The sequence below is a fragment of the Chamaea fasciata genome, unplaced genomic scaffold, assembly GCF_029207755.1.
Source record: "Chamaea fasciata isolate MVZ Bird 193981 ecotype frontalis unplaced genomic scaffold, bChaFas1.0.hap1 SCAF_1, whole genome shotgun sequence".
NCBI lineage: Eukaryota > Metazoa > Chordata > Aves > Passeriformes > Sylviidae > Chamaea > Chamaea fasciata.
In genome coordinates, this window is record NW_027094086.1 from 25,319,605 (window position 1) to 25,341,547 (window position 21,943).

The following is a 21,943-nucleotide window of genomic DNA, read 5'->3' on the forward strand; positions in this document are numbered from 1 at the left end:
AAAGGGGAGACAAGTAGAAAAACAGGCAGTTTTGGAAAACGCAAGGAAACACAACTCCATTAATGCTATCCAGAGAGCATCACAAGTTGTCTGGGGCGAAGAACAAGGGATAAAGTGCTTTCTTTCACAAAGGCTCACACACTGGACACAGAACAGTCAGGGACCTCTGTTGTGGACTAGATTCCCTCTTTTGGGGGAACATCTGTCTGCTGAGTTTCACTGCAGGCATTTCGGCTCCTGCTGCTCTAGCACCATGCCCTGCTCTGCTCCAGCAGAGTGAGCAAAGGCTGCCTCATCTACTACTCCAGCTCACCCTCCTTTTTAACCTGGGAAAGACAGGAAGGTTTTCCGTTGTGAGTTTGTCTGGATTTTTTTGAATCAAAAGGAAAGCTGAATTCAATCCAAATTCCTGGCACTTCAGATTCTTGCTAGTTTAGCTGAATACCAGGAGCTATTGGAGAGCTCTTTTCACAGAGCAGTTTGACCCACCAGCACAGATGGAGACACAGAACATACGATCTGGGCCAGGTTCTTGTTCAAATACTGCAGGGTGTGAACAGGCGAGTTTCATGCAGTGTCTGTTATTAAAAGGAACATTAACATGGTATTAGCTTGTTTTTGAGCAGCCAGGAGGACAACATGAAAACAAAAAATTCATTTCAAGTTAATCCTGCGGTGACACTTGTTTTAGTCACTCTACTCTTGGCTTTGTTACTCCAGAATTAATAGATACTAAAGCAGAATTGTGTCCACTTAATTGCAAGTCCTATCTTCTTTGGCTTTGACAGGCAAGGTGAGACTGAACCCTTGGTCCCAGTTCTGAGGAGGGTTGCTGGCATAATAACAGAGCTGTGATGGAGCTGGCTCATTCCCAAGTCCTGCTGCTCCTTTACTTTGCCCAGGAGAAGGGTGGTTAAGCTCACAGCAAGTCAGGGCTGATCTCACACTAGGTGATTGTCTCATTGCCATTCTCTTTCTGATTATTTTCAATCCAGCCCTAAATCTACAGTCAGAGCAAAATAGAATAAAATGAACTAAAATAAAATAAATATAAAAAATAAAATAAAATAAAATAGTGATTTGCATCCAAGAAAACATTTTCTGACAGTCTGGGGCAGAGCAGGGGAAGCCAAGCAGGCACCTATGAAACACCATTGCAATTTGTGTACCGAGGCTTTTTTTTAGTGCAGTGGATGGCAGGGAGCGCTCCGGGCTGATAAAGCTCACAGTAAAATCGGTAGAGAGCGTTCCCTGGCTTTTTAATTGTCCTTTCTAAATCACCCACGGTATGGATTTGGGAATTAAGCGGTTTAATAGCTGACTCACCCCGAATAGTTTTGATGACGGTTTTATTTTCAAGCGAAGCGCCCAGCGGGCCGGCAGCGCGGGGCCGGGCGCGGGGCGGGGGCGGCTCCCGGCGGCGCCGGGCAGGGGCCGCGCCCCAAACGGGGGAGCCGGGCGGACGGGGGGGCCGTGCCGGCGCCCTGGCACACAGCCCGGAGCGTGGCAGGAGCCGGACACGGTTGGTGACCGCGACATTCCGGGGCTGGGCAGCTGCCCGAGCCCCAGGGCAGGAGCAGTGTCCGTGCTGGTGCTGTGGGATAGCCCGCAGAGCCGGGCAAGTGGAAAGCCCTCTCAAGCCGCTCCATGGGGCGCCGAAACACCGACATGGCCAATCCCACCGAGCACGGCGGCAAAGACAGGTGTAAAACTAGAAGGAAAGTTCCGTTTTCATTCTCATCTGTATCCCAGCTCCTCATTTCATGCCCAAGCTTCGATCCCTCCCTATACCCCGCGGTAGCAAAGCTACCAACACAAGCCCGTGCCAGCTGGGTTGAAACCAGAGTAGAACCAGAGAGCAAGATGTGAGCCAAGAAAACGCCTAGTGAAAACCAAAAGTCCCTGCCCTTGTCCTCCCCTCCTTACGACTGGAGCAAGAGGGATGCATTATTTGGGCAAAGGGGAACCTAAACTGCAGAATCTGTCTTGTATCATGTGCGATCAGTGGGAAACCCCAGATTCCCCTTCAGGCCCCCAGAGAGGAGGTCTTTTAGAAGCCTCAGTTTGCCAGAAAAGACCTGCCTCTGGAGCTCTTCAAAGCCCTTTATCCTTTTTCATCACCTGTTAAGGGAATATAAGCACTGAGTTTAGCAGCACTGTTTCATTGGGTACCCGCAGCACAAATCTACATTGAGCAGACAGTGCTAGACCTATCATGCACTTTATTTTGCAAAATATTTTTTTCCAAACTTAAAAATGCTTTGTTCATTTCTATGTCTGGGGTTTTTTTGTTTGTTTGGTTGGGGTTTTTTTTTTTGAAAGTACAGAGTAATTGAAGCCAGCCAAATAAACTTGTGAAAATAGAGATAGATGAGTGTAATTTCTCATGTCTTCTGTAAGGCTCACAATTAACGATAATATCTAACAGGCCACAGGAAAAAAATATTTTTCTACAGCTTCTAAATCCTCAGTAAATTAATTAAAGAAGTCGAAATAAAGAAAAATGCTTAATCAGTTTTACCCAGTATTATTGTCTTGTCATTAGGGCAGAAAGGCCCAGAACTTTGGAAAGCTAATAAACCACAATATTTAGAGCAGATCCCGTGATTTGTGAGATATAACAAGTTCACAAGAGCAAGACATAAAATGAAATGGAAAAAAAATGAAAAGAGGTGAGGAAGTCATATCTACAGTTCTTACCATTTTTATTGAATAAGATATCCTGCCTGCAGCTTTCAGTACAAAATGGCCAACATAAAAGAAAGCTGGGTTTTGTCACTGCACTTTAAAGAATTGTATTTTCACATACTTTTATATGTGTTGGGAAAGCATGAATGAACTGTGGATGTTTTTAAAGAGCAAATGGATCACCAAATAGGATTAGGCAAAGCTGTACCCCAAGAGGAGATTAGAAGGGAGATCCCCCACCTCTTAAGATACACAGAATTCATCACTGATCTTAAGAGATAATTGAGATTCTCATAGCCACAGGAGAGAGGTACCAGAAGTCCCAGTAGGTAATTTTTGGACAAATGAAGTCAACACCCAAAAATACACAAGCAGGTGATTGCAGCAGGAATACTCTGTATTCATAGAAACAATTCATGGATCTTGGGTTATACTCTGAGGCTGAATGTAAAAAAAAGTATTCTTTATTCTCTATTATATTTTACTAGTCAAATAGTTTTATTTCCATGAAAAAAGAATATTGAAATAACTTAAAATTACTGTAATGGAGTACTTATAAGCCCACTGATTAAGGAATAGACTAATCATGGTATTTCAAATGGAAAATTTGTTCTATGGAAGAAATATCCGTTATTTTCTCATTTCAAAATTGTCCTAGTTTTCTGGCCCCCAGAAGGGGCAGTTATGATTTGAACTGTTCAACGGTCTGCTGTTGAAAAAAAATGCATTAAACCACTGTCTCTCCTGTGTACTGACATCCATCAGTCAAGATCATTGCTTCACTGTCCATCACCTGGTAAAAGAAATAGTGCTGTGATTCTAATAGCATGTGATCGATATCTTCTGATTTGAAGATAAATCTCATTCAGTAAACGCTTTGTCTGCCGCCAGCAAGAGACTATTTCTCGACGAAAATCTGCTATTTCTTGCAGATTACTTCTTAATTAAAAGTTTATGGTTCTTCTATTAAAAGTGTGGTCAGGAAGATAATTTCATATGTAAGCTAAAGCTGACTAGGTCTGTGGTAGAAATGGAAAGAAGACAGAAAAGCTGCTTCCCCTGGTCCTTGGCTCCAGATGCTGCCTCCCAGTTATCCTCACACTCCCATTCCCAAGGATGATGCTTCACACACATTATCTAATAGGGCTTCTGATAGCTTCTGACCTGTACCTATATCTTCCAGACAGATATATCTTTAAAAGTGGATTTTCCACCCTAGCCTAACTTTATTTTAATCAGAATTAAAGCTGTTAAAGCCAAGAAAATGCTTCTATTTAAACAATGAAACTAATACCTCAGAAATTGTTTCAGAAAAAATATTTTGCAATTAATATGGAGTACTTTGTAAAATGCTATATTTATTTTCAGTGGAGATTAGAGATGGTTTGGAATTAAGAAATCGTTCTGGAATAAGGAACATGCTTCTCAGTGTTTCTATGGCCTCTTGAAATAATATTTTCAAGAAAATTCCATTTCATCTTTTTTCTCACATGTTTTAAAGATTCCACTGGCAAGAGAGAAGTCCCAGCCCTTGAGCAGAGTGAAACTCTGTCCAGCACAAAAATCAGTGGCAAAAAATCTATTGACTTGGATGGGGTAAGCACTAGTCTGGAACAACTGGAATGTCGATCACCGTAGTCATTTTCCTTGTAAATACTTCTCAGGTTAATACCATGGCCTTGCTGTTTTCTTCTAAAGTCTGTTTTGTTTTAAAATGTTCCCCATAATATTGTAGAATAGAAAAATTTTATATGAGAGTAGACTCAATTAAGAACTAATTTTTTCCCATAGTTCTTCCTCTCTTGGCAGGAAATCGAATTAAAGCTCACAAAAAAAAGAGGATTAGCACCATGAAATTGAAATATTTTACAAATGGAGGTGTAGAGAGAAGCTGTGGTTCTGAAAATTTACAGGGAGTGAAAAGCTGTGTATCAAGTATCCAAACTCTCCTTCCAGATAGTGAACTGTGGGTGATTCATCTTTCCATTACACAATTCACATGATATATGTCCAATTACTTTCAATGGATATGAAGTTATGGGTACTCTGTGAGATTTCAAGACAGCTTTAATTGATTTCAGTGGGAATTGCATTTATGTATCTAAGGGGAGAATTCAGCTGTTCATATTTAAAATGTAGAATCTCAACATCCTAAAAAAATGTTGCATGAATCTGAAAAAATAGCTTAATTTTTTCTCAAGAGAGATAAGAATGCTGCAACTTACATGACATACAGAACAATAATTTAAAAAGACGGATGTTCACATCAACAAGGATGTGATTTTTAAGTGCAGTGATGCAATTCAGATAAGAGGCCTGAATCTCAGATCAGAAAGAATTTCCTGAGTTTATGCCAGTTTCATTTTGGACAGATTTCTGAAAGAAATAACAAAGCACACTTGGGAGAGCTAAGGGTTAAGGACTGCTGCTTATTTATTTTTTCTTTGGAGCAGTTTGATGGGCTGATTTATCATGCCCTCATGCCCCTCTGCAAGGAATGGACCTGCTTGTGTGGTAATGGCCTTTTAGAGTCAGGTGATTTCAGCCAACTCCGGGAAGAGTATTGTGCTGTCCACCAGTCCAGTAGTTAATTCAGTTTGGGATTGCGGAGCCTGTACCTCCTTCAGTCCCAGATACTCTCTCCACTTTTTCCTCAGTATGAGGAGGGGAGAAGCAGCAGCAGTGCAGACCCTGTCAGGGTTTTACAAAGCCACGTGCTTTCTGGCTTTGGCAGGATGGCTGCAGGTCATGCACAGAAGTGAATGTAGGGGAATGCTCAGCACTGAACTGTGCGAGAGTCAGCGAGATTGGGGCTTCTTAGCATATGCATTTGTGCATTTTAGTCTCAGCAGATGCCAAGTCAATGGACACCAGGACAGGAACTAGTAGTTATTATTTTCTGCTTGTATGTGTTTATCAGTGCAATGTACAGTTAGTAGAGTTATTTGTTTCTGTCAGTATGGTTGGTGACTGATGGGCATTAACTGAAGCAAGTGCCCCGTGTTTTATTTCAGACTTACAAAGGAACTTTATTTCATGCTATGTTTTCTTGCAAAAAAATCCAAACAATATATTAGAAGGAAAGCTTTTCTGTCCCATTTCATCCTCTTGCATTTAGTCACTTGACTCTCTTTAGCTCACTTGTATCTTATAAAATTTCCTTTGGGCAGTGGTAGCAGAGGTAAAAGCTCAAAGATTTATGGCTTCAGTTGTTTAGCTCACTGGCAATAATGCATCATGATAGAAGCAATTGTTAGAACAGGCAGCTATGATACCAGTCTTTTATGAAAAACTGTAGTTGGAGATAAGGAAGGCAAAAGAAGTCTCTTGTGAATATTATTATCCTCTGGAAATTAACCCGAGAAGATTTGCAGTTTCTCTGTAGACCGTGGCTAGAGTTCATTGATCCACAGACTATCATCCTGAATAGAGATTAAAAACAGATGGCCATAGATCTCGGCTTGGCTACAAATCTCAAAAGAAATGAGAGGGAGTATAGTGGTGACTGACTACAAATGAAAGCATTGAAGGGATTCTTCTTTTTTTGCTTTAATTCCCTGTTTCATTCCTCTATAGTTTTATACAAAGTCCATTGTACTTAAAACTCAAATAATATCAACACAGAGAAGGTATGCAAAGTATACTGAACTAGATCAAAATTATACAAAGTATCCTAAAAATACTCTACAAAGTCTTTTATGTGGGGCTTTTGTTAGGTTATTGTGCTGATGCAGTGAAAAGGGTCTTTGTATAAACTGACTTGAACTGATGGTAATCCATTTGCCTTAGTGGCTCAGGTCAAGTGAAGAGTAGGTGTAAATTATGTGCCCTCATAAAAGTGATGAATATACTCTACCAGTTAAGACAATAGAGACAGTAAACCCCCAAATATTTTAATTGTCAGGCCAAAATCCTTGGTTTTATTTAACATATGCACATATGCAGATTTGTTAATATAATAAGAGATACTAGTCTTCATGCAACCTCATAGACCAAGACTTCCCAATGTCTACTTTCATAGTTTTTAATTTCTATTATTACACAATGCCATTGAAATTTTTTGAGTAATAATTTCTCTTTTTTTCTTCTTTGAATTAAATTAAGGGGAGAGCTGAAATTCTGGTATTTCTCATTAAATAAAAAATCCAGAAATCTTTAGTACATGCTGGTTGAAGCAATCTATTTTGGCAGTCTATCTAGTGTTATTGTAGTCTAATCTCAGTAACATCAGTCTAGGAAAATAAAAATCACCCTATTTCAAATTGTAAAAAAATTTTGAGATTCCAGTTATAATTCTAGATATTTTGTTTGGATTTTATGTTATATTAAAATCTCCTTCATGTATAGCATAATATTCAATGCATTTGAATACGATAGTAAATGAAACCAATTAAAGAATAAATCAGTTTTGGTTTTGCTTTTTTCATGGTGCATTTGCCCAAAATAAATAGAGTGTTTTGAGAATAATGAAATTGCAATTTTATCGAGAAGCTGTTTCATAAAATTGTTTTCTGTTTCTCTCACATAGCAAGTCACAAGTCTGGTTAGTTGATGAAATACCCATAGAGTTCATTATTCAGTTTTAGTTCAGCTTTTTAAAACATTTGCAAACACAAATTGAGTGCAAAGAGTTTTCAGCAGAAATCTCCCCAAATAACAACTAATTATTGGAATCAATAATGATAGCCTTGTTTACATAATCAATATTATTATTATAACCATCTTGTGTAAATAGAGCATTGTTTCTGTTTTTAGGTTAAGAACATTTTTATTTTGCATTCATTTCTGGTAAGAGAGTTCAAGCATAGTTGTGCATTCTTCAAAATCACTATCAAAGAAGTAGAGAAACTTACAGGTCTGTTGTTCAAGTGCTGGTAAGAATTATGTGCAAAATACTGACCAAAATTCACCTTTTTTCAGTATTGACAGTCCATGAAATACATGGAATGATTAACCAAGTTACTGTTATCGTTAATAGATAATGGGAAAAAAAATTAGCTTAGCTCAGTTTAAGTTCATGATACAGCATCCAATTAATTAAAGGGTGTCAGCCATTCACAGTCTGCCTGTGTTAGCATTTCCTGGAGTGGATAACAAGTTGGAAACACAACACCACAGAATATTTGGTCAAGACAACTCCATCCTCTGAATTAAAATCTGTATTTTGTAAGCAGCTAAAACATTGCATGCAACTCAGACTGAGCCCTTGGAAGGGTGTTAAGGGTTTTCAGCTGAACAGCCACTGAGGCTCTTATCTCCCATAAATTAAACTTATTTTTCCCTGATAGGTTATAATTTCATTTCATTGTCATTCTCTAGTAACATGGAAGGATTTAATTCTCATTTATATCAGAATGTTACCTAAATTGGCAACATTCTATCAAGATATTTTCCCTAGTGAAAAACTATCTTGCAATTAACATGAAATTTTACTAAAATAATTAAAAAATTATCATCCTTTTAATTAATAGCACAAAAATTCAAATAAAAACTAAATATTTTTTCTGTTACCAGTGGATAGAAATCATGTTTCAGGTACCAAATCAGTATAGCTGGTGGAACAAGGGGCTTTTTAAATCAAAACAGTTTCTTTCACCTGCTCAATCCCTTTTCAAAGAATGAAAATAAAGGGGTTTTTTTCTAGAACAAAATATAAGAATTAATTTCTTCTGGCAAACATACCCTCTCTTTAACCAGCTCTGGTTTGGGATGCTGTTGGGTACTATTGGAATTCATCTAGGGGCAAGGCAGGGAATATCTCAGCACATCAACTCTTCTTAAGGGTTCAATCCATAAATTCAGCTCTTTTTTGATGATATTTTTTTGATGGCAGATAAACTGATCTCAGGGATGCTCTGCCTTTTTTTGCCATGGTAAGACCTACTTCCCCTCAAATCTCAGATTGGAGGAGACAACACTATTGACTTTATTTTTTTGACTCCACAAAAAAATTGTAATAAAAATTATGACAATTTCAAAAAACATTACCTCTGATAGTAAGTTTTCCTTATTTTCTCTCTTTTGTGATGGAATTCTGATGTAAGTTAGACTAACTAAACTTTCTAAGGACCCTGGCAGAGAAAAACTTAAATGGATATATCAATGTTGAAGTTATAATCCAATATGTAATTTATGTTTCAGACTATAAAAGGAGAGCAAGAGACTGCCTGTTTCAAGAATATTGTACATGTGTATGCGTAGATTTCTACTTAGATGACAATAAACAGGTTCCTCCAAAACAGATGACTGCTGCTATATTGAGGAAATGGGAATGTTTTGAAGTGAATATATAAAGGAAGTTACTGGTCTAGTTCAGTAAGTTTGTTCAAAGAATGCTAAACTGGGTGTTGTAATCCTATAGCAAAATTAATTCGCTTTTCATCCTCATGAACTAACGTAGGGTCTACAAGTTGGGGACTGTAAGCAAGAACTCACCTACACTGGCTGACCAGAGTTTGAAAAATGGGAATACATAATCCCTTGATTTCTTTGTTGACAAAAAAGTTCAGACCTTCAACACAAAATACTAGACAGTTTAGAGTTCAGCTGCGCAGTTTTGAACTCTGTGGAGGAGCTGGACAAAAATGAAAGTCTTTCGTTGAAGCAAATGTCAGCCAAATTTGGATTGCCTCTTTGATTAGCAAAAATGGCTTTGCATGTTATGCCTTAGAGTTCTTCCTTAAGGTCCCATATCCCTAATTTTCTAAATGTGTTCTGTTAACTCTTCATGTACTGACTTGTCACTGGTGCAACAATGAGCACTCTTCCTCCCTGACTGTGTTGGTTACCAGCTGCAAAACACATTCATGATTCTCAACAGCCAAAGCAAAATCTTTGTTATTCATTCTGCTTTCTTAAAACTTTTTCTTGTCCATTTGATACAATACCATTGAAAAAAAAACCAGTCTCCCAAGGCTCCAGAGCTTTCTGATCAAGTATCTGGCTCAGAATACCACTGGTACAGTGGTTAAGAAATATTTTGAACAAAAAAAACCACCCTCTTCAATAGCCCAGACTCAAATCCTGAAGTGTTTATTATGTGAACAGTAAATGTGAACAATGAACCAAAATACCCTGCTGTTAAAATGATTGCTGTATCACCATAGTTTTGAAGATAGCCACTATTTTTCGGTAACTTTCAATGTCTTACATGCTGCAATGCCCGGCAACTGTTCAGCCCAAGAGCAGCTAGGAAGGTTAACTAACAGTTCCTTTCTGCAACAGTCAGATATTATCAATTACACTGTTGTATATAGAAGGAGACAAGGAAGCCACATTAATTGCAGATTTGTTGAATAGCCGTCATACTGAAAGGTCAAAGAAGAAGGAATGCCTTATGAAAACAAGGGGAAACATTGGAAAGGGATTATTAGTCACAAGATCAGAATGGAGAAAACTAAAAACAGAGTTGTGTATTTGTGTGTGCTGTAAATGATATTACACACTACAAATTCAAGGATGGAGTGAGATGTATTCAGCTGCTTCGCTTCAGAATAGAGACAAAGATGCTTAGATTTTTAAAAATGGGAAAAAATTGACAGTAGAATCAATCTTACTAGCCAGAGATGGCAAGTCATAACTACATGTATCTTCTATGGGAATGACATAATGGGAAATGTAAACTATCTAAATAGGCCTCCTATTTCATTCTGTGGACTGTCCCAGGAGCTGGCTAATCTTTATTTCACTCATTGACAGGTCTTTTGAATTTAAACATCAGTTGGACATGTGAGTCCATTTTAAGCACTATAGCAGCTGGTTAGAACATGTCTTGTTACCTCAAATCAGTTGTTTGACCAGCTTGAAGGAGAATGTTCCCTGCAGAGTTCATTGGCAAAATTAGTATAAAATAACCCACTGCAATCTCTGTGTGCAGATATAGGCCTGGCCAGGGATAGTGAATTAATTCTTTCTGGGACTGGGACAAATGCTGGCAAAAAAAGAGAGAGGTTTGAAGCAACTTTTTTTTTTTTTGCTTTTGCTGTGTTTTTATAGGAGGCAGTCTAGATGGACTGACGTGCAATAATCGTTGAATTCTTCCTTTTTGAACAAATGCAAAAAAAGCTAAACTCAGTGAATTTGTCATATTTTTGCATTTACTGCATTGTAGGAGAAAACACAAATGAAATAACCCACAAATAAAATAATTAGAAAGTCCTCTACAAGGATTTTAGGGAATGGAAGCATTTTCAATAATAGAACATTTGTTTAAAGGCTTTGAGCAAAACCTCTTTCCCCTTCTTTTGGCTTTACATCTATTTTGAATCACAACATGGCTGGTTTACCCTTCTCTCCTTCTACTGTCACTGTTTTGATCTGGAAATATTTTTATTCGGATAGGAGTGTCCTGTACAGCAGGGAAAGAAAGAATTTTGCTCGTTCAAAACAAATCCAAAGGTTTCACGGTGGAATGAGAAAGGGTCTGATGACATTTTCTAGCAGCTAGCAAATCATGCTGTCATGCATAGGGAAAAAGCCACTAAAATATCCCCAGCTAAAATATCGCAAAATTATGTAGAGCTCAATCCTAGGAGCCATCTGCCATGTGAAAGCTCCACTGATTTCTATAAAGGCGTTCATTGCAGGCAGGTTTGCAGAATTGGACACATGATTTGTCCTTCTTAGAAACCATAACTGTTGAAAAGAAATCCTCATCAAAAACACGAGTGGCAGAGGATGAAAAAAAAGTCTATAGAATTGGGTGAAAAATCCCCACCAGAGCTTGTGTGCTGGTTGAAAATGCACCACAGCTACAGGTAAGAAATGAGTTACTTATGAAAGGTCTGATCCTGCCATGTATGTGCATGGAAGTCTGACTGCTGTCAGGGAGTTTTCTGTTCTGAAAGTGTTCAGATAAGCTTCATCCTCAGTAATTGCCTTTTTCTGTATTATTGGCTCTTTAAAAACTGAACGTAAATAGTACCAATCAATAGGGAAGACTTTGTGATGTACACTACGCATATATGAAGGGATGTGTGTATATACAAGTGTGTAATATTTTAGTATTGCCTTCTAGCTTGTTGAGAAATAACTTGGAAATAGTTTAGTGGGTCTGCCTTGGGACAGGGAGACAGAGAAGCAGCTTCTCAAGACCTTCTCCCAGCTCTGTGTTTCTGGAAGCACTGAACCTCAAAGTGGAGGAAACAATCTGCAGAGAGGCAGGAGATGTGTTTTACAAATTGTAGCCTGATGAGCTCTTCAACAACATTAAACACCCACAGAGAATTTCTTTAACAGAAATACTAAATGAAAAATCTCTTATGGCAGTAGTAGAAAGCTTTGATATATATCTATAAAATAGATAAAATTCCATTAATTTCCAACTTGGGACAGACGTTATATTTGAATTTACAGACATGCCAAATGGTAATTTTGGCTTCCAATCCTTGAGATGTGGCTGATCTATTATGGGTGATAACAGCATATGCTACTTTCTGAGTCAATTTCTATTATGTCATGAGAAGCAACACAGCTAGTAATGGAAGGCATTTTTGCATTAGCTAAAATAGAGAATGAGGTCCATAACAGAGAAAATAGGTGGGTTTCAGAAGTAGATTCAATATTGGAGATGGTTGTCAAATTCAATACTGAGTAAATAAGTCAACAAAAGCAAATCTCACATGAAAAGTGTACATGGCATGTAGCTTGTACAGATTTTTTTTTCTTTCATGATGTCAAAGGGTTGCATATTTTGACAACTTTCTTTAGCTGGTTATGCCTGGAAGAATTGATGGAGACATTTGGCCTTTGTGTGGGTCTGTGTCCGAACTTGTATGTCCCGAGGAGGTAAGTGGCTGCTTGAGATGCTGTGGAGCAGGAGTGAACAGCTGAGAAATGGGAGCATCTGAGTGCAATTTGATGGAGCAGATGTTTCATCCCAGCACTACACAGCTGCCTCAAGGCTTTGTCTGGTGTCAGCCCTTTCCTAAATGAGTTTTCATAATGAATTTATCTGTTAATTGACACATAAAAATCTATGTTAATATAACATAAAGGACCTATCTTATATTTGCAAATGCCAGGAAATTGAAGGGGAAAAAAAAAAAAAAAGCTTAAACTTGACTGTCACCAAGACTTACCTGCTGTGTTCCATGGGGGAGAAATTACTGATGCAGAAACACTTTACATACTGCAGAGTTAAACATCACCTTTTAATTTTTTTTTTTTATCCTTTTTGACAACTGTGTGGGCAGAGGAAATACTTTGAACACCTAGTAAAAGGTTTTGGCAGTTGCTTATGACTTTAGGTATTAGAACACTTTACTTGCTTTTACCTAGTGTCCAGACTTGTGACTGTGGTGGCACCAGAGTTGTCCACAGCTGACCAGACCAAGCAGTGAGACATTTCCTTTATCCCTTGCAGAAATACAGAGATGCTTCTCATTGATTTTTCCAGTGTTGACAGCAGAGAGCTAACATATTGCTAGTCCTCTTTTCGTGCATAGGCTAGGGCAGCTCCTTCAGTACAATAGCCCTGGTTTTGCCATATGAGTTGAGAAATCCAGAAACAACTTCCTTCTCAGGCTGGCAAAATTTACATCTACCCTTCTACCTTCAGGGTGTAACCTTTTTACAGGTGGGTGAGGGTACCTTACAACAAAACTATGCCAAAAAGAGTTTAAGCCTTAACCAAGCTGCCTGGCAAAAGGAGACATTGTATTTTAGTGCCTGGGAAAGTCACAGGAGTGAGGAACTTCTGAGTACCATTCCTTCTTCCTAGGACAATATATATGTTCAATGTTAAACCACTACTACTAAGACCAGACCCCAGGAACTTGGATCACTAGCTCATATCCTCTGCTGTCTTTGCCCTTGGCACTAATTAATCTTTTTGCCCTCTTTTCTATGCAGCTGGATAATGTCCATTTGAAGGAGAAATCATAGAAGAGTCAAGGTACCTTCCTGAGGTAAGCCCAGCCTTAGGCACAGTAGATTTGGGCAATTTAGAAATGCTTGGTTCAAGTTCTCAGATCACAGCTTGGTGTGCACAGCCCAGGCAGGCAGGATGATGCCATTCTAAGCTCAGGACCACGTTAATAAAGAGATTCAGCAGCTGTCCAAAGCCACACGGTTGTCTCTCTCTTGATAAAAGGTGCGATAGTGTCTCTGCCTATGCTGGCACCTGGTTGTTAGGTGCTCAGTGGGTCACAGTTGTCCTCTGTGTAGTGCCTGCACATCTCCAGGACAGTGCATCTCAGTGCAGCTCTGAAGGGCACTGAGGGAACTGAAGACTCTACTGCATTACCTGGTTTGGCCTTTCCCTGCACTGAGTGAAGGCACTCACCAAGGCACAGGGTACCATGTTCCTATGAAACTCTACCAACGTTGCCCATAGCTAACTGTTGATTAGTCCTAAAGGACTGGTTATGCTAAAACTGTTATCCTAGCTTGGAATTATTCTTTCAACTGAAAATGTTTCCCATTTAACTTTCTTTTTGTTGCACACTTCTAGTCCTGTGCTAAATTTTCTTTGATGCATGACATGAATGGAGCTGCCACTACCCTAGGTGGATCCTGGTGAAGTATATGAATGGTGAAAATGATGGAGAAATGATTGAAGTGCTTTGAGCACAGTGTTTGCAAGGGCTGTAGATAACAAGGAGATAGCAGTACTTGGGGTACACCTGTTAGTCCTTATGGACCTCCTGTCTCTGAAAAGGTGTAGTCTGTGAGGCTGAAAAGAGGCAGTTGTGAGCTTTGTAATATGTGTACTTCATACTTATATGAATGAAACACCTGTAAATGCTGCGTTATGTCTGACTCCAGAAAAAAACCCAAACTCATACTAATGTGAGGTAATTTAAATGCTGCTGAAACCACATTGACAGTATCAATGGCACTGTGAGGAAATTAATCTTGTATGAGGCAAATTGCATTTTGGAAGAAAACGACCTTGTGTTGTGATCAAGGGTCTGCCAATAGGAATTGGCCCAGATTTTTGTGGTCTGCCTCCCTTTCATCCAGGACCTCCATGCAGCCTGACATCCCAGCTGCACCCTTGCTCTTCAGCTTTTTCATTCACGCACAATATCACAGTCTTGTTCGCTTGAGTCTTTTTCTCCTCTACAGCCTCTTCCCATATCCTGCTGTCCACCCCAGCACCCTTCTGCTCCCAGGCCCATGCACAACAGTCTCACAGCCCACCAGCATCTTAGCCCTGGTCTCCAGCTCTGCATCCGCAGCATTTCACTTGTATTTCAATCACTTCTGCAGCCATTAGTGCTCTACAATCTGTAGAGCAGGTTGTCTGCTGCTAGGAGAGAGGCTGAAGGAAGCAGTGAAGGGAGCTGTCCCCAGGCCTGCAGAGCATCACGGGTCACCTACAAGTCCCCATCTCTGTTTCATGGGATTGGGAACTAAAGACAAGGTATACTGGAGACCTCTGAAATCAGGGCAACAGTGGAGACAGGCCAGCACCAAACCCGAGCTGTGATCAGCAGATTTAAACACAATTTTATTACTAGAAATATGATCAAAATGATCACAAGTTGCAGATTGCAAACATAATATTCCAAAATATGGTTCAAATCTGGAAGCACTCCAGAACCAAAAAAGTGCATTTTTTTTTCCCAACAGATAAGTTAGGATTGCTCTTGTTCTTTCAAAACATATCGTCCTTTATGGAGGCATTCTGAATTGAGAATCTGGCTATAGGAACCAAGCTTAACCAGAAAGTAATGAATTTCCTGAGATTTAAAAACAGTCACAGAAAGAGAGAAGATAAAAAGGAACTTGAAGCAAAATGCTGAGAGTTTCTGAAATTACTAATTTACACTGGAGTATAAACTATCCACTCCTGTAGTATCAACTCACAATTCCAGTACTGTTGCTGTGAACTCTGAGAAACCTCATTTCCAGACCCAATGAGCAGCAAACATTTTTTACTCTACTACCTGAGCCTGCAAATCAGAGCAAATGTGCAAAAAAGCACCTTCCCCAAAATCTTACAAATATTAGTTGCAAGTAACAAGTAAGGGAACAGATAATTTTGCTTCTCAAATGGAATATAAAACAGTGTGGCCAAATTAGTGGGATATATTTTGTGGGCTTTAAGTGAGTGTACAGGGTACAGCTTAATTCAGCATTGTAGAGTTTTCAAGAATTCCTAAGATTTTGCTGCTTTTTTAAACTGCAACAGTATCACAAAACACAATGGGAATGAGAAACATTTATCATCATTGAGTCAGTCAGAGCAACAACATGAGCCCTTCTCTTGGTTCTTAAATATTAACCACCTGAATGTATCCAGCACAAAAGACCTCTTTATTGGAAAACACATGAGAAAAAGACTAACAAAGTAGGCATTTCTCTGCTTTTGCATGTCATATTCTCCAGAACTGTTGCGGAAGCAGAAGATTCCTAGTAGGGAAGAAGTTGCACTTCAAGTTACCTTTCAAGTTCCTGGTGAGAGCTGATCTTGGGCTTCTACATGCCCATTCTGGGAATAAAAATAATGATATTTTCTCAGTCATCTCACTCTGAAATGAGATAACATGGAGTTTTCCTTGCTATTGTGTGAGTGTAGTTGGAAAGGATAGCTCTAGAAAATAGCCTAGCTCTAGAAAATAACCTATGTCATTGAGACTAACATTAAGACTATTTAGCTGTCTAGCATCTAGGAGTTTATGGCACTGTAAATTGTTTATACTTTTTCATAGCACTGTAAAAAAAAAAAAAAAAAAAAAAAAAAGGTAGTGGTTTCATTCATTTTCGTGGAAGCAAATGCTTTCCCATAAATTACCAGGCTTGAAAAATTAAGCTGCTACTTTCAAGGCCAAATTTTTAAAGATATGTCAATCCATTTTTCATTAATGTCATTACAGTTATTGGGAGGAGATGGGAAGGTTTGCCCATCATTTCCTCTCTACTGGGATAAACCACAGACTGTATGTAAGCAGTGCCGTCAGTATGTGCCAATTGGATATGAGGTGCACCATCTGTAGATGCAAATGACAATTAAAAAAAGACATATTAAAACGACTGTGCATGCAAAGAGGCAATACTGGAGAAATTGGACCAAGATTTCCATATTTCTCATAGAGGTAAAAATGTCTGTTATATGCCATACTCCTGTAAGAGCTGTGAGGAAATGAAATTTCTGAATGTAAGGCAATTTCTCTTTTTTCATTGTTAAGATTTAATACATTTGGAGGTTGGAGAAGGCAGCATATCTCGTAACAAAGTGGCTAGTACAGAATGTAAAAAAAAAAATTGAAATAATGAGGTCATTTTCCTCCTTCTACATACAAATTGTCTCAAATTCCAATTTATTTCAGTATAAATTTATTTTTGCATATGCTAATACACAGAATTGGAAAAAGAAAAAATATTTAAATGCATTATAAAGCATATGGAAACATACAGATTATGTGATCTTTAGTAAAATCTGTCTTAATGATGAAGGCACCATTTAGCATGCACTCTGGAACTCCGCTCCTTCATTAATTTATGAGTTCCTGTAGACAAAGAAAGTATCTTCCAAAAATAGGAATACCATATTTTCAAGGCATACTGTGTATTTTATTTTTGAAACTAGTAAATGTCAAACAGTATTCATACACAGTATTGACACATTAATGTTTTCATTCAACAGTGAAGATACCTTTCCTTGTTACATTATACATTTATGACACACAAAGCTGTCAAATAAATTATGTCAAAGCAGCTACAACCAGACCTTGTGACACTTGAATTATAGAATCAGGGCAAATAACCTTTAAAATGAAAGACATATGACAAGAATTAGAAACATTTAATTTGCATAAATATAATGTTAACAGTCTTTTCCTTATTACGTATTTCATGCCTAATTTTTAACTGCTGTTATACTCATTCTTTAACATCAGTTTGCTCTCTTTTTTCCTCATTGCTTGCTTTGTTTTGGAATGTGTGAAATAAATTTTATAAGAAGCATATGATAAGAACACCATTTTAATATACTCTGGTTAGCAAATCTTAAATATTGAGAAAAACTCTACTCACATTATATACTATTTAAAATGAAGAATAAGTTCCTAAAAATAGCTAAAAAATCCTAAATGTGTCAAGTAAATATATCATCTCTGCTAACTTTGGACCATCTCTGCAAAAAATAATCTTCTATTAAAGTTATCCTGTGAAGTACAGAATACATCAAATGTGCAGAATTGAAGCACTGACTTTCAAAAGCTTGGTGACTCACACATACTGAATTTTGCAAGATAAAATCTGAGCGTCCAAGTATATATATAGGAGTCAGAGTGAATGGTTAGATTTTCAGAATTGCTTACTAAGAGTAGTAAACTCATTAGTTTCATTACTTGAAACCTGTTGGTAAATGAGAGACTTCCTAAAGCCTCTGCTGGCAGGTGCAGTCTCTCTCTTGCACCTTTAGACATCACTGAGGACAGAGGGAACTCCAGTTTGCTCTTATTGCTAACACTGTGTAAGCTCACAGGTGTAACCACAGTTAATAAAACTTTGCATTAGTCTGAAAAGTCCCTAGGGATGTTCAAGTATATAAGGCTGAATGTACAAAGATGAATGTCTGCCTCAGCAGGGCACAAAAAACTAAACCCCTTATTGTTACTGGCTGTAATTCACCCACATTGGGATAGTGTGGCCAGGCCTGCACAACCATAAGGACACCCAGACTTCAGGCAGGCTCTTTGCTACAGGATGAGTTTGGCTCCCTTTGCCCTCCTGGATCAGAAGAATAAGTATGGTTTATTCTAATTATGATATTCTTTTATAATAACTGCAGTTGGACTAGATGATGGCTGTTGATTTCTTTCAAAGGTTACTCTGTTTTATTTAATTCCATTCCATTCCAGTGAAGCTCTCTTGAGAGCCAGAGGGAAGCCAGTGGACAGTTGTACATAAAAAGCATTGAGGAAGGGGTTGAAACTGATAGTGGGAATTGCCTCCAAGACTTAACCCAGAAGGTTTAGGGTGTTTCCTTAAATCTTCACCTAAGTATTAAGCAGTTGTTAATCAGTTGAACTCTGTGAGTGGCACAAACACACCATCACCAGGGATTTGCAGAGAGCGACTCAGGGAGGACGTGAAGCAACTCCCATCCCACCAGCAGAGCAGCCGGGGGTCTGGCAGTCCAGGAGGTCTGATGGCAATGGCATCCTGACCATCTGAACACAGGCAATGTGAAGTGACATGTTTTAGTAAACATCAATAGCTCAGAAGGGTGGGTGGTGGAGAAATGGAAACTGCGTCAGTAGTTTGTAATTTGCAATTTCCTCTTTCAAGTCAATGGCAAAAATGAAATGACACTCCGTCCTTCATTTCCCATAGCTCTATAGAGCAGTTCTGGTTTGACAGAGCTTAAACTCAGTACAGGTATTTTAGAAGAAACTGAAAGGGGAGCTATCTTCACATGTCCCTTAAAACACTGCTCTGCTGAGAAACAACTATCCTAAGTGATGCCACTTGCCAGACAGGCAATATAATTAACAATGCATACCCTCAAGAAATGAAAAGTTATTTAGACGAATTATATGTAGCAAAATAAATTACAGAAATATTATCCCAAAGCCCAGTGTTTGAAGGTTGGAGCTAATGGGAGATAAATGTTCATCCCTAAAACAGCCATTTAATTGGGCAAAAATTATTCCTGTTGAAAGCAGTAAAAATTAGAAGTTATTTTGATAAGCACTACAAAATTGATTATTTAATGCGTAAGGTTTCTTAAAAGGCTAATACTACAAGGAATTTTTAAAATATCTGTGTTGTTCCATTTACAAGATCATTCAGAATAAAAGTGAAAGTCTCCTGAAAAGTGAAAGATGCTACCTTTGCTAAAGACCCTATTTTTAACAATTTCATTAATCAACTAATCTAAAAATTTTCAGAGAAAACATTTAGCCGACAAAGAACAAATGCTGAACCTAGTAGAAAAGATACCATTTATTCATTTATTCAGTTTGCAGTTAAGTAGAAATCTCCATTCAACTGTGACATAAAATTGATGCTTCTATGATTGAAGAACATTGTAAATAGTTTCTAAAGTGTTAATAAATTACTAAAACTATTTCAGGAAATTATTAATCAAATGTTATAGCCTGTTACTGAGTCCAGTGATGTAATGATCCATTTGCAATCAACTACAGCATCTGAAATTAATGTGCTTGGGACAATATACAGAATTTATTTCTCCTGCGTATAATGAGTTTCTCACAGTTACTTATCAACCTTTTGCATAGTAATTACCAAAGCAGTCTCAGAAGAACCTCTACAGAACATTTCTGGTCCTCTGTGGGACAAAGTAAGGAATAACTACAAGAGTCACTCATAATTGAAAGGGCAAAAATACCCATGGCTCTCTCCCATTATCGTCTACTAATGTGGAGTGACCAAGACTTGAGGAAAAGCTTATCAACGTCTTAACTATGCAGAGATGCAAAAGTTACTCCATGAGCCACCTGATCTCCTGCAAGCAGCAGCTTTGGGCAGACAGAGAAAGGAGGGTCCAGACAAGCATACAGATGTAACTGCTGCTGGAAACAGAATGCTTAGAACTAGATTTTGCCTATATGTGTCAGCTGCACAAAACATTCTTGTGCGTCCCTCCTCTCTGCAGTGTAAAATGGCCATTGTGGCTGTGCCATATTCATTTACTGTTAGCTTCCATAGATTTTTTTAAGATGATGAAAAACCAGAAACCCCAACTTTCTTATCTGTCTAATTTGTTGATTCCTTTTTGCTCAACTCACATTTTACTGCTGCTGTTGACATAAGGGAACAAAGGCAAGAGAAAAATCATACATAGAATCATAGAATGCCCTAGGTTTGAAGGGCCCTTAAAGATCATCATTCCAACACCTTCCACTGGAATAAGTTGCTAAAAGCTCCATCAACCTCACCTTGAACACTTCCAGAGTCAGGGCATCCATAATTTCTCTAGGCAACCTGTTCCAGTGCCTCAACATTGTCACAGTAAAGAATTTTTTTCTAATATCTCGTCTAAAGCTATTCCCTTTCAGTTTGAAGCCATTCCCCTTTGTCCTATCACTACATGCTCTTGCAAATAGTCTCTCTCCGCATTTCTTGTAGGCTCCCTTCAGGTACTGGAAGGCGTTAATATGTTGCCATAGACCATGATACTAATGTGATAGTATAATTTATTATGATTGCTGATAACCCATAAATTCAAACCAAATACTCAACCTGTGAATTCCTCCACCCACTTCGTGTGCTCTCACACAATGCACATCAGGATTGTGGCTGAAATGTGGCACACACATTCTGTGTCACTGCAATCGCCTTTCAGCTGCCTCAGCTGAGGATTTCAATACCAAACAAATCACAGCTCAAACTGGAAATGCAGACTGGAAAAAATGTGCTGGAAAAAAAAAACATTTTGGAAAAATATTACCAGTTTTTCCTCTTCAGTCTGAGCTGAAGAATACCTGTGGCTTTGAAAATGTAGCAAAACATAATAGCCCAAGACAACTAATAGAGATGGAGGCAATCCAGTGTACTTAGTCAACGTGCATCTGCCTTCTCTGCAGATTCATGCAAGTTCTCCCATTGATCTGGGATGGCATTAAAAAGCATACAACACCAAGTGCAAAAAGTGGAAGCACATGATAGCTGTGATGTGATCTGTTACTGCAAATGGCTGTTTTGAACAGGGGAAAGAGTAAGTAAAGCCATTAGAAAAAGTATGCATTGATATATGCCTTCCTGCAGATACGGTGTCAATTATAGCATACTCTTATAAGAATTCATAATGTCTCTATTCTATATACAAAACTACAGATGCATATTAAAAACTAATGTTACAATAGAAGATACCTAAAGAATACACCTAACTGGTAAACACTGTACCTCATGTCTGCTTTCTAATAATTCGTATCTAAGTGTATATAAAAATATTTTATAAAACCACTATAGAACAATTGCATAAAAATTCTCTGAGTGATTGCAGCTGAAAGATTTTCTTTCTGAAAGGCAGATCTGTCGTTACTGAATGTACTATATGTATATGGTACATAAAAAAACATCTATGAGATTCACTGGAGAAAAAAGTGAAGCAAAAGCCATGATGTCATTCATTTTGAATATGAGCAGATGAAACTTGCTGTGCTCAATGGGTGGGCATCACACTTCACTCTGTTCACTGAACTTGCTGTAATTCTAAATTGAGAGAAACAGAAAAAAAAAAGTATTATAATGTTTTCCTATAATATAATGTAAAATTAGGAGATGAAGGAGTGCTAGCTTGAAAATGCCACCATTCTGAAAATGAATATTTCAAAAA

General features: G+C 38.2%; 1 protein-coding gene across 1 annotated transcript in view; it reads right to left on the reverse strand.

Annotated features, from left to right (window-relative positions):
• Nucleotides 1-19,590: 19,590 nt before the first annotated feature.
• The window catches only part of SLC26A7 (solute carrier family 26 member 7), a 68,971-nt gene continuing 66,618 nt past the window's right edge, over nucleotides 19,591-21,943 (reverse strand). The window contains exon 19 of the mRNA XM_066178970.1: nucleotides 19,591-21,819. Within this exon, the coding sequence (XP_066035067.1) occupies nucleotides 21,784-21,819 (36 nt within the window). The 3' untranslated portion in view covers nucleotides 19,591-21,783. The remainder of the gene's footprint in view (nucleotides 21,820-21,943) is intronic.